This window comes from Bos grunniens, chromosome 2 (genome assembly GCF_055505025.1).
Source record: "Bos grunniens cultivar Pamir isolate PY7600 chromosome 2, Bosgru_T2T1.0, whole genome shotgun sequence".
Taxonomy (NCBI): domain Eukaryota; kingdom Metazoa; phylum Chordata; class Mammalia; order Artiodactyla; family Bovidae; genus Bos; species Bos grunniens.
In genome coordinates, this window is record NC_141166.1 from 106,592,700 (window position 1) to 106,605,438 (window position 12,739).

The 12,739-nt window shown below is 35.7% G+C and overlaps 1 protein-coding gene across 1 annotated transcript in view; it reads right to left on the reverse strand.

Annotated features, from left to right (window-relative positions):
- Positions 1 to 12,739, reverse strand: part of SCN1A (sodium voltage-gated channel alpha subunit 1) — a 224,813-nt gene that overhangs the window by 20,971 nt on the left and 191,103 nt on the right. The window contains exons 20-22 of the mRNA XM_086370732.1: positions 6,658 to 6,778; positions 5,766 to 5,920; positions 3,899 to 4,072 (exon numbers count right to left, since the gene is read on the reverse strand). Coding sequence (XP_086226858.1) covers positions 3,899 to 4,072; positions 5,766 to 5,920; positions 6,658 to 6,778 — 450 coding nt within the window. The remainder of the gene's footprint in view (positions 1 to 3,898; positions 4,073 to 5,765; positions 5,921 to 6,657; positions 6,779 to 12,739) is intronic.

Sequence of the window (12,739 nt, forward strand, 5' to 3'; positions counted from 1 at the left end):
CTGGGTTCTAGCCCTGGGTTGGGAAGATCCCCTGGAGACTGGAATAGCTACCCACTCCAGTATTGCCTGGAGAATTCCGTGGACAGAGGAGCCTGGCAGGCTACAGTCCATGATTACAAAGAGTCAGAAAAGAGTGAGTGACTAACACTTCCACACATAGTTGAATTGAAATGTTGTAACAATTAACAGTTTTTATTTATAATTATTCAGAAGATAAATGCTTACATGTTTTTAGTAAACCACTTAAAATTTTAAGGAAATATTTTTAGTTTGATACAAAGAAAGTAGCTTTCATGATGTTATTTAAAGCTAGTTAAATAAAAAACAATAAATGTCATGTGATTTATTAATCCCTCAAGTAGTTAGAAAACCTAAATAAAAACTGATTTTCAAAAGGAAGAAAGCCAGGTACAAGAAAATGTCATTGATCATCCTTCCTTTATTAAGTTGCTGCTGAATTTAGAGATTTGCCAATGGCTAGTAATAAAATGTAAAAACTGCGATGGTATCAGAAAAGGTAAGCAATCGCTCAGTCGTGTCTGACTCTTTACAATCCCATGGATTGTAGTCTACCAGGCTTCTCTGTCCATGGGATTTTCCAGGCAAGAGTACTGGAGTGGGTTGCCATTTCCTTCTCCAGGGGATCTTCCTGACCCAGGGATTGAACCCAGGTCTTCTGCATTACAGGTAGATGCTTACCCTCTGAGCCACCAGGGAAGCCCAGTAATAAAATGTAAAAACTTAGATTGTATCAGAAAAGGCAAGCAATCTCTATCCTGTGTTGGTTGGTATTTTCAATTAATGATAATTGATACCCTCAGAAATTAATGCACTAAGTCACATTGTTTTGAGGTTGATTTTTTGACATTGATTTTTTTGGTGTCTTGCTAATACTTTGTGTTTTCACTTGCCTGAAGTTTATTTCTATATAAATAATGTAACTTAAAAGTAATTTAATCATGAAATTTACTCAAATTTTTAATACTAATTTAGAGCCTCCTGTCATGGTACTTGACCCCAAATGGCTAGTCAATATTTATTAAATAAACTAAATTTCAGTTGCCTGAAATATGCAATAACTAAGAAATAAAATTTTAGGTGTCTAATTCTTTAAACAAAGACCAAAACTCTGTATCCAAATAGAATTTCTTTGGTTTGAGAATAGAATATTGGATCGTTTCAAATAAACTAAACACTATTTTTGCAAAATTATCTATATTTTAGTGTATTAAGTTGGCACTTTTTACTTTACTTGAGATGTGGTATAATTCCTTTTGTCTTTTTTTTAGAGTGATACACTGATCCTTAATAAATAATTAAAATAGAACCTTGAAAAATGAAAGTATTATTGTTGCAAAACTACAAAATTCTCTATAGAATTATTTTCCTAAACTATTTTGGAAACGGCTATTAAAAACCAACTTACAATAACAAAATCATTATTCTTCCACTAAAAAGTTCAGACATGTAATAAGTATAATAAAGAAAAATAAAGCTTAGAAATTTTCAAAAAGTTTAAATTACATTTAGATTTAAAGCCTAATTTGAAAGTTTTTGAAGAGTTCAAATATGAAATAACTTCTAGTGTTTGAAATATCAATAGCAGAAACTTTTTTCTCTTTGTGAAATGCTGAAGCAATTATTCATTTGAGGTTTCTTTTTTTAATTGAAGTATAGTTGATTTCAGTATTCTATTAGTTTCAAGTTTACAACATAGTAGCTCAAAATCTTTATAGATTATATTCCATTTAAAGTTATTATAAGTATAGGCTACATTCCCTGTGCTATACAATATATCCTTGTGAGTGACTTACTTTATACATAGTGGTTTGTACTCTTTATCCTCTACCCCATCTCACCCCTCCCCCATTCTCTCTCCTCTCTGGTAACCACTAATTTGTTCTCTACAGCTGTGACATCTGTTTCTATTTTGTTATATTCACTAGTTTGCTTTATTTTGTAGATTTCACATTTAAGTGATAACATACAGCACTTGTCTAACTTATTTCACTAAGCATAACAAATTCCAGGTCTATTCACATTGTTACATATAGCAAAAATCTCTTTCTTTTTTATGGCTGAGTACTATACTATTTGGGAGAAGGCAATGGCACCCCACTCCAGTACTCTTGCCTGGCAAATCCCATGGACGGAGGAGCCTGGTGGGCTGCAGTCCATGGGGTCGCTAGGAGTCGGACACGACTGAACGACTTCACTTTGACTTTTCACTTTCATGCATTGGAGAAGGAAATGGCAACCCACTCCAGTGTTCTTGCCTGGAGAATCCCAGGGATGGGGGAGCCTGGTGGGCTGCCGTCTATGGGGTCGCACAGAGTCGGACACGACTGAAGCGACTTAGCAGTAGCAGTATTCTATTTAGCCGTATTATAAACCTTCTTTATCAATTCATCTCTTGATGGATACTTAAGCTGCCTCCACATCTTGGTGATTGCAAATAATACTGCTATGAACATTGGGGTGCACGTACCTTTTTAAATTAATGTTTTCATTTTCTCCAGATCTATACCCAGGAGTGGAATTGCTGGGTCATATGGTAGTTCTGTTTTTAGTTTTTTGCAGAACCTCCATTCTGTTTGCTACAGTGACTGCACCAATTTACATTCCCACCAACAGTGTAAAGTTGTTCCCTTTTCTCCACATTTTTTATTTGTGGCCCTTTTGATGATAGCCTGACAGGTGTGAGGTCATATCTCGTTGTGGTTTGGATCTTCATTTCCCTGATGATTAGTGATACTGAGCATCTTTTCATGTTCCTATTGCCCATATGGATTTCCTCTTCGGAAAAATGTCTATTCACTTCTTCTGCCCATTTTCTAATTGGGATGTTTGCTTTTTGATGTTGAGTTGTATGAGCTATTTATGTATGTAGAATATGAGCGACTTATCACTCTTTTGAGGTTTTTTCCCCTAATTTACCCATTTCATAGTAACATTAAGCTTTTCAAATAGCTCTGGATTTGCCTCTGTTCAACAGAATTAAAGAGATATTGCATGGCTCTTAGTTCTACAAATACTTTCCATAAGAAAATTGAGTAGTTCTGCTGGATTATCATTTTAGGAGAATAAAATGCCTATGAAGTTTGTGGTATTTTGAAAATACATTTTTAAAGCTGAAAATATGCCAAACATAAAGCATGATGTTTGCCTTTAACAAATCTCAAAGACAGCTACTTGCTTTGGGCTGATGAAGTATTAATTGTTGAATACACCAACTCTGTGAAGGGCTGTTGGTATATTATGGGCTTGCCGTAAATCTAGTTATATTCTAGAGTAAGTCCCATCACTGCATGAAGTAGAGTTTTTGCACTATTCCCCATACATCTTACTTTCTATAATTTAGTTACAAGCTATATAATCTACTCTTTAAAAATATCCTTTATGAAAATCAAAAAGAATTTAAAAAAAATTGACGGTAGCTTCCACCATTATCACTGGCTTGTTTGTGTACTGAGTGCCTCTAACTCTTATGTACTAATATGATCACTTTATAGTGTCAGGAGCCAAGTAACTTAGTGGCACACAAAATCAATGGTGGGGCTGGGATTCAAACTCAACTCTGTTTGAATCATAATATTAATAAAAGTAACTTAAACATCATATCCTATTTCACCATTCTCTCTACAAACTTCTGATGTTTTTCCCCCAGCTTTTTATCTTAGATAACCACCATAAATCCCATCCTCCCAATGCTAAATCAGTACTAAATTAGCTTATTTATTACAAAAACTACACTATTATTCAGTGAATTAGTTTAGTGTCTATTAAGTAGTATATCCTGTCAACATAACAGAGTGATCAAAGATTCAGTGTTTTGGAATTAGTTTATAAATAAGACAAATTACCTTGAATGAAAGACAAAAACATGGGGGATACTTACATCAACAATTAAGAAGTCTAGCCAACACCAGGCATTGGTGAAATATGTTTGATAGCCATATGCCACCCATTTTAGAAGCATTTCCAGAATGAAAATGTAAGTGAAAACCTTGTCAGCATATTCCAACATTGTTTTGATTGTCTTTCGCTGGTCAATATATATATCCTCAAATGCCTATAAAGAAAAGTTACGCATTTTAGTTTTCTGAAACTTTTATGCTACAGCTATTATAGGCTATTTTCCCTGATTACATAGTTTTTCCTGATTTTCATATACATAAAATGACATTTCATTGGAATAGGAGGGTAGAGGAAAAGTAGCTATTGATGTTTTTTTTTTTTTCTTTCTTTCAAAGATCTTTTAATGAATAAGGAGAAAAGTTATGCTCTCTATTGATCTAACTAAAAGGAAGAAATAAAAGCCTAAGTCTAAGGAATTAAAGTGACTTGTTCAGGAAATAGTTCTTGATGTCACGTCTTGATGCTGGTATCCCAACTTGAAGTTATTTATTCTCTTTGTTTCATATCTTTTGCCTCCTCCTGTTAGCCTCTTTATTTTTTCCACAGAAAGGAGGTTGAAGAAATAAAAAGGCTTATATTTTTCATAAAGCAGAAATTATAATTGATCAATACATCACCTAATTTTACTATACAGTTGAGTTCATTTGTCCCCTTCGTTTTGTTGACAGTTTATGTTTATCAGCAAAGATATGGTGTAACAAAGATGGTAGGATGAAATTCCTTCTCATTTAGACTATAATATGTGTTCTTCTTCTAATATGAACCTCAATGATACTTTATATCTAAGTCTATATTCATTTAAATGGTGAAAAAAACTATTTCCTATCTAAAGTAGCATGTAGATAAAATTTATTTCATCAGAGAAATATGCAGAAAAATATAGGCCTGTGCTGGAATTATACATTTTTAAGTTAAATAAACCTAAGTTATTGTGTTTCAGTTAAGTACTGTATCATCTTTCCATCTCTGTCTGTTTACATCTATTTTATGGTTTAAGTAGTCTATTTGTGTTAGCATTTTCTTAAAGTGCTGTCTATGTGCTATACTTTACATTTTTGTACATGATTTTTATATAAATAGAAATTGATTCTGATGAAATGAACACCTTTATATAGAGAGAAACCAATCCTTAAATGATTACTTAGGCACACTGCCCAGTATTTATTGTTACCAATATTCACTGGTTTTGGAGTAACAAGAGAACACTGGATGCATTTCAAAAGGGACAGAGAAGTGGTCCCTAAGGACTTATCAACTGTCCATAAGGAGTTAATAATAATATAACTCATAAACAAAATTCATCAGACCATAGAAATTATATTAATATATATACCAACCACAGGACTTTCTTTAACTACTCTGTATTATCATGCTTACTTTGTTGTTAAAACATGAGTAATTAAATACTCATGTCCTTTGGTTATCATGAATAAATTAGAGGGACAAATTTTCCGGGTTACTTAATAATAAATGAAAATTAATAACTAGTTAATTAGAAATGTGTGTGTACATAATAAAATAAATGCAGAGCTGCATAGTTATACATTGTCTATAGTCTGGAAGATATGAAGTGGTGTTACTAAAAGTGCCCTGGAGATAGGTAGAAAGATATGAGTGGATGGGTGGGTGGATGGATGGACATAGTGATGTACGCATGTTTAAGGAAGAAGTCATAAATAGAGATAACAGTTCTGGGGTTATCAAACAGAGATTAACAGCTGATTCCATGGAAATGGAAATAGCTCCATTGGATAGTAAAAGAATGAAACAGAAAGGATTAATAAGTCATCAGTATTAGGTGATTCTAAAACTTAGGATTATGGCACTTTTGCTTAATATTCACTCACCAGTGCACCACTACTAAGGAGAATCATGAAAACAATGAAGGTCTCAAACCAGTTATGTTCAACTATTCGGAAACACGTTCTTCTCAGATTCCACCATTGTTTTCCTCTCCCTTCTTCCACACTGATTTGACAACATTTGAATCTTTGCACACAGCCTGCAAATATAATGTTCAAACAGGAGCAGATAAATAATTTCTCCTGCTTCAGTGATACCCTTTGGCATGCTCTGGATTCATTTTCTCATGACTATTGCCATCTCCATCTTGCTGGGCTAACTGTAAGTCTAGGGTAGTAGGAACAGGTGCATTAGCAATGTGAAATTGTGAAAACTATTCAGCCCCTTATTTCCATGGGAAATACTAATCATGGAGAAAACAAAGCAGTAAATATGGATTTATTGTCCATACTGCACCAGACTCAACTAGGTACTGTGCAGGGATCAGGAATAGGGCAGTGCTTATTTCCTGTTCCCCCCAAGTATTGGAAACTGCTGTTTTTATGGAAAAAAATATGCTTGCAATTCATTTGATAATAATATAAAAATTATTTTTAAAGCAAATGTTGTGTATGAGAATTTTGACTAATGTTTAAGATGCTGACTTCGTGCAAAATCACCATTTTATCTGAAAAATTATAAATTAGTCATTCATTCTGACTACATTAAATGATCTTTTCTCCATGTTCATGGTGTCTTACACATGGCAGGTATAACCAAAATATAATGAAATATTTTACGTATGTTAGCTTATTAGAAGTAATTAAAATAGATTGACTACAATGTACTACTCTATTCTGAGTTGTCCATTTTGGATGATCAACAGCTTTAAAAAAAGAAAATAAAAAACAACTGCACTCTATAAATGTAAGGTTAACACGAAGGTCATTTTTTTACCTTCAGTGAAACAGGCTTCAGGTTCAAGGGTTTCCTCGGGTTCCACCACAGGCTGTTCCTCGGCAGGTGCTCCAATGTCTACAGTGCTACCTTCAGATGAACTACTGCTTTCATTAAGCTTCTGACCGTGAGATGGACATAAAAAGTAAGTCACTTTAATTTGGTCACTAAGAAATAGTCTAGCAAGAATACTATGAACTGATTTTAGATTCCCCTTGAAACAAAGAGATTTTTAAGATTAGAGCAAAAGAGTGATTGAATAAGAGGAGGAAATAAGAAAATAATCTATGGTAATAAGAGTATATAAGGTATATTAAGATTCTTATATATAAGATATATAAGATTATATACGGTATATATATTAAGGTATAAGAAAATAATCATTCACCATAATCTGCAGAGTATGAAATCAGACTGCTATATTTTGAAGTTACAAATGGCTATTGAAAATATGTACTAAGCAAACTGTCTTATGAATTAGAAAAGAGCCAAAAGGAAGGTTGAGGGAGGAGGAGTTCGTATAATTGCTATCGTTTTAGAGATGATAAAACTAAGGCTTAGACAGGTTAAGTAACTTGTCTAATGTCATATAACCAGTAAATGAGAAAACCAAGATTTGAATTATTCCTGAGCCCGGTGTCCATGCCCTGCCTTCTGTGCAACTACACTGTTTCTGAAATAAGAGAAACAGTATATTCACATGCTTATAATTCTATCCATTTAAAAGTGAAAATAATCCATAGGAAAAATCCCAAGGTGAGTCTAACAGTTGAAGAGAATCTACAATTCAATCTTGAAGTGACACAAAAACAAAAACATCTATCCATAATGTAAACCAATAAGGAATTTTACAATGATATAGATAGTCAGTATCTTCATGGAAATAATTTCATCAGATGCAAAAAAACTAACCTTTGGGTAGTTGTAGACATGAGTTCCCGTTTAATCTTTGTTTATAGTAATTCTTCCAAATGAATTATACACTTGTTAGAAAGCAAATGGCATAATAGTAACTTAAGTACAAGCAATAATAAAATATTTTGGTATAATATTACTTTAACTCAGAGAAATTTTTTACAAGTACTACTTGAAAAGCCTTTAAAATTTTGAGGCAAATCCTGTTTTTGCTTATCATAGTTCTTCACACATAGTGCCAAATATCAGACTCCATAACAAACTTTGTATCCATTAGTAAATATCATTATTGGTCACCCAGACTTCAGTTTTTTAATTAGCAACTGTGAGTACTAAGATGAAAAGATGTGAACCTAATAATATAAAATCAATTTGTTTATGTCTCTTGATTGCCGCACTAAATATCCTCCTCTGCTGTGTCCTGCCTGTGTTGTTGTTCAGTCACTCAGTCATGTCTGACTCTCTGTGACCCCATGGACTGCAGCATGCCAGGCTTCCCTGTCCATCACCAACTCCCGGAGCTTGCTCAAACCATAGAGCTGGTGATGCCATCCAACCATCTCATCCTCTGTCGTCCCCTTCTCCTCCTGCCCTCAACCTTTCCCAGCATCAGGGTCTTTTCCAATGAGTCAGTTCTTAGCATCAGGTGACCAAAGTATAGGAGCTTCAGCTTCAGCATCAGTCTTTCCAATGAATATTCAGGGTTGATTTCCTTTAGGATTGACTGGTTTGATCTCCTTGCAGTTCAAGGGACTCTCAAAGAGTCTTCTTCAGCACCAAATTAAAAAAGCATCAATTCTTCAGAGCTCAGACTTCTTTATGGTCCAACTCTCACATTCACACATGACTACTAGAAAAACCATAGCTTTGACTATATAGACCTTTGTTGGCAAAGTGATGTCTCTGCTTTTTAATATTCTGTGTCTTGCCTAGATGATGATAAAATAAATCGATACTTTTTTTCTTAGTGTATAGTTACTCCAGGTCTTACTGGGTCATACTTTCTTCAGATGAGAGCTATTGCCAATATATTCATCTTTATTCTCAAGATGGGCAAAATAAAGGACAGAATGGTATGGACATAATAGAGGCAGAAGATATTAAGAAGAGGTGGCAAGAAGACACAGAAGAAATGTACAAAAAAAGGTCTTAATGATCCTGATAATCACAATCGTATGATCATTCCCCTCGAGCCAGACGTCCTGGAGTGTGAAGTTAAGTGGACCTGAGGAAGCATCATGATGAATAAAGCTAGTGGAGGTGATGGAATTCCAGCTGAGCTATTTTAAAAATCTAAAAGATGATGCTATGAAAGTGCTGCAGTTAATATGCCAGCAAATTTGGAAAACTTAGTAGTGGCCACAGAACTGGAAAAGGTCAGTTTTCATTCTAATCCCAAAGAAGGGCAATGCTAAAGAGTGTTCAAACTACCATACAATTGTGCTCATCTCACATGCTCACAAAGTAATGCTCAAAATTCTTCAAGCTAGGATTTAACAATACACGAACCAAAAACTTTCAGATGTACGAGCTGAATTTAGGAAAGGCAGAGGAACCAGAGATCAAATGGCCAACATTTGTTAGATCATAGAAAAGCAAGGGAATTCCAGAAAAACATCTGCTTCACTGACTATGCTAAAGCCTTTAACTATGTGAATCACAACAAACTGTGGAAAATTCTTCAAGAGATAGGAATACCAGACCACCTTACCTTCCTCCTGAGAAACCTGTATGCAGGTCAAGAAGCAACACTGAGAACAGGACATGGAACAATTGACTGGTTCCAAATTGGAAAAGGAGTATATCAAGGCTGAATATTGTCACCCTGCTTATTTAACTTCTATGCAGAATACATCATGCAAAATGCTGGGCTGAATGAAGCACAAGCTGGAATCAAGCTTGCTAGAAGTATCAATAATCTTAGATATGCAGATTACACCACCCTTACGGCAAAAAGCAAAGAGGAACTAAAGAGCCTTTTGATGAAGGTAAAAGAGAAGAGTGAAAAAGTTGGCTTAAAATTCAGCATTCAGAAAACTAAGATAATGGCATCTGGTCCCCCATCAATTCATGGCAAATAGATGGGGAAACAATGGAAACTGTGACAGACTTTTGCCGGGAGCCGGCAAGAGACATTCCGCTCGTGACAAAGGTCATGAGGAAGGAGGCTCGGCATACGCAAAGGCGGGATCGAACCTCGGGAGTCTCCCCGGATATTCTCGAGCATCTTCCCCCAAAAAACCAGAGTCTGGCTACTTTATTGCTTTGTGCTCTCACCTCTGACTTTACTGGGGGCTGTCCCCCACCACCATCTCGCTCTCTCTGTCAAAGAGTTAACTTACAGCTTGAATTAATAAAGTTCCTGGGCAATTAGGAGTGTTTAAATCCAAACCCCTCAGATAGCTCTCTAACTCCCCTGACAAGTTTACCCGGACTCCTACAGCTATGCATACGATTGTTTACAGTCTCCCAGCCTCGAGAGGCACAGGAAGCTTAAGATATTCAAATAGCTTAGAGCCTCTCAGAGAGTTAGAAACTGTCAGAATAAAACTAGTAAAAGATTTCATTGATGAGCCAATGCTTGCTGCCAAGTTTTCACATCCCCTGAATTGTATCCTTGAATATGTATTAATTAATAGTTGGTATGTAGAAAAAATAAGTAGTGGCCTTGGTGTTAGTAACTTTAGACCCTTAAGGTAATAAATTCTTTCCTTTGTTGTAAACCCATTACACATCCGCCCTATAGGAATGCAATTTTATCTTCGGAAGATGGCGCCAAACCTTAAAATAATTACTCTTAGAGAAAATAAGTCTTTGTTGATAAGTCCTTGTCAAGAGTCATAAAATGTTAATAGGCCTTCTGGCCAGAAGATGATGTAAATCACCTAAACCATTTGTATATGATAAATTTGCAGGAAAGAAACCCTGGTTTTTGATAAGGATCAAAAACTGCTGACTTTGCATCTCCTATTATCCTCTATGTGTAACTTAGGATATAAAAGCCCCTGTTGAAAATAAAGCTACGGGCCTTGCTCACCAACGCTTGGTCTCCCCATGTCATTCTTTGCTTTAACTTCTGGCTAAAGTCTCCATCTGGAGCGTGGAGGTCCTCTGCGACCATTTATTTGCCTGGGCTTCTAAGACCCACTTGAGAAGGTGTCTAAGGTGGGGCACCTTCCGCTATTCGAGAGGGCGCCTGCGGCCTCCGTGGTCAGAGCTAACCTGGTGTCACGGGTTATATTGATTTTCCGCATAAACCAAGCTACTCAGCCTCTTTTCTCCACTGAATTTTCCTACTGAGCTATCCTCATTCTATTACTCTTTATATCTCTAATTACCATTTGAATAGGTCGCCGACTCCGTCTCCCCTTCGAATACCCTGGATCAGCCAGGGCTGGACCTCGGCAGACTTTATTTTCTTGGGCTCCAAGAAAAATCACTGCAGTGACTGCAGCCATGAAATTAAAAGACACTTGCTCCTTGGAAGAAAATCTATTGCAAATCTAGGAAGTATATTAAAAAGCAGAGACATCACTTTGCAGACAAATGTCTGTCTAGTAAAAGCTATGGTTTTTCCAGTAGTCATGTACAAAGGTGAGAATTGAACCATAAAGAAGGCTGAGCACTGAAGGATTGATGCTTTTGAACTGTGCTGTTGGAGAAGACTCTTGAGAGTCCTTTGGACAGCAAGGAGATCAAACTAGTTAATCCTAAAAAAAAAATTAACCCTGAATATTCATTTGAAGGACTGATGCTGAAGCTTCAATACTCTGACCACCTGATGCAAAGTGCTGATTGATTGGAAAAGACTCTGATGCTGGGAATTATTGAGGGCAGGAGAAGAAGCGGGCCACAGAGGATGAGTTGGTTGGATGGCATCACTGACTCAATGGACATGAGTTTGAGCAAACTGGGAGTTAGTGAAGAACAGGGAAGCCTGGCGTGCTGCAGTTCCATGGGATTGCAAAGAGCTGGACACAACTGAATGACTCAACAACAACATTCTTAAGAATATTCTTAAAAATTAGCTACTCTTGTTTTAAAATCAAAGTTTATAATATATTACCAGTTATTACACTTCAAGGTATATTTCCCCTTTAATGCATACAGTTTGCAATCAATCTGGGAGAAATTGTAAAAGGATATAAAAGATGATTAAAATGCCCATTATTAGTATTACAATGGAAGATGTGCTCTTAGAAAGTCCCCAGGTTTACACAAGTGATCCTTTAGATGTTTATAAATTAATTTCCAAACACAATTTAAGCAACGTAAGTATATCCCATGGTTTGTTCGGACCATGGTAGGAAAGCAAAAGTGTGTCTAGTGTCACTGAAACTCAACCTATCTCAATTAAAGGCATGACTTCTTTTTCCTCTCTTAAATGTACTTTGTAAACGAAGTTCCTGATTCTGTTTGAAATATCTTTCAGCACCTAGACTCAAAATCATCTTGCTTACTCTTATTTATTTCAAATAATGACAGTGAAGTCAAATTTAATTATACCTTTGAAATACTCTGCTCTCAGTTTCATCTTCCTGATCCCTAGGAATGCTCTGTTCAGCCTTGTCACTTCTTTTCTGGACAGCTATAAATAATACAGTCACCATTTATTCTAGCCTTACCACAAAGGCCTGAATTATGCTAGTTGCCCAATAAATATTTGGTGAATGAATGAGTGCCTGTGCTTCAGATGTTACTACCAAATGAAGTTTCTGTCTCCAGATTGGCTTTCCAACCAAATTTCCCAGATCTGTCTTTCACAGAAGCCGTACTTTAGTCACGGTGACCTTCTTTAATGTTCTCTGGCTTTTAGTAATATAGTGGTTTTTGCCCATCATTTTGGACGAATAATAATTACTCTATCCTCACCACTTTATCTGCACAATTCTTTGGGCACAGACTGCTTTTTATCTAGCCTACCTCCATGCTAATTGACTTACCAAACTAACAATGCTTGGCATTTTCACTGTAAAACACAATGACTGATACCAGTAATTGCTATTTTCTCAGGAGGTCGGCTATACTGTACTACATCTCTGCTTCCACCTGGTGAGTTGTATGCTTATCAAAAATAAGCTGTTTGTTTTCAAATCAATCTGTACTATTGTAAATTAATATATTATAATTATGGAATTTACTCTTGCATAATTTGACAAAGTGAGTT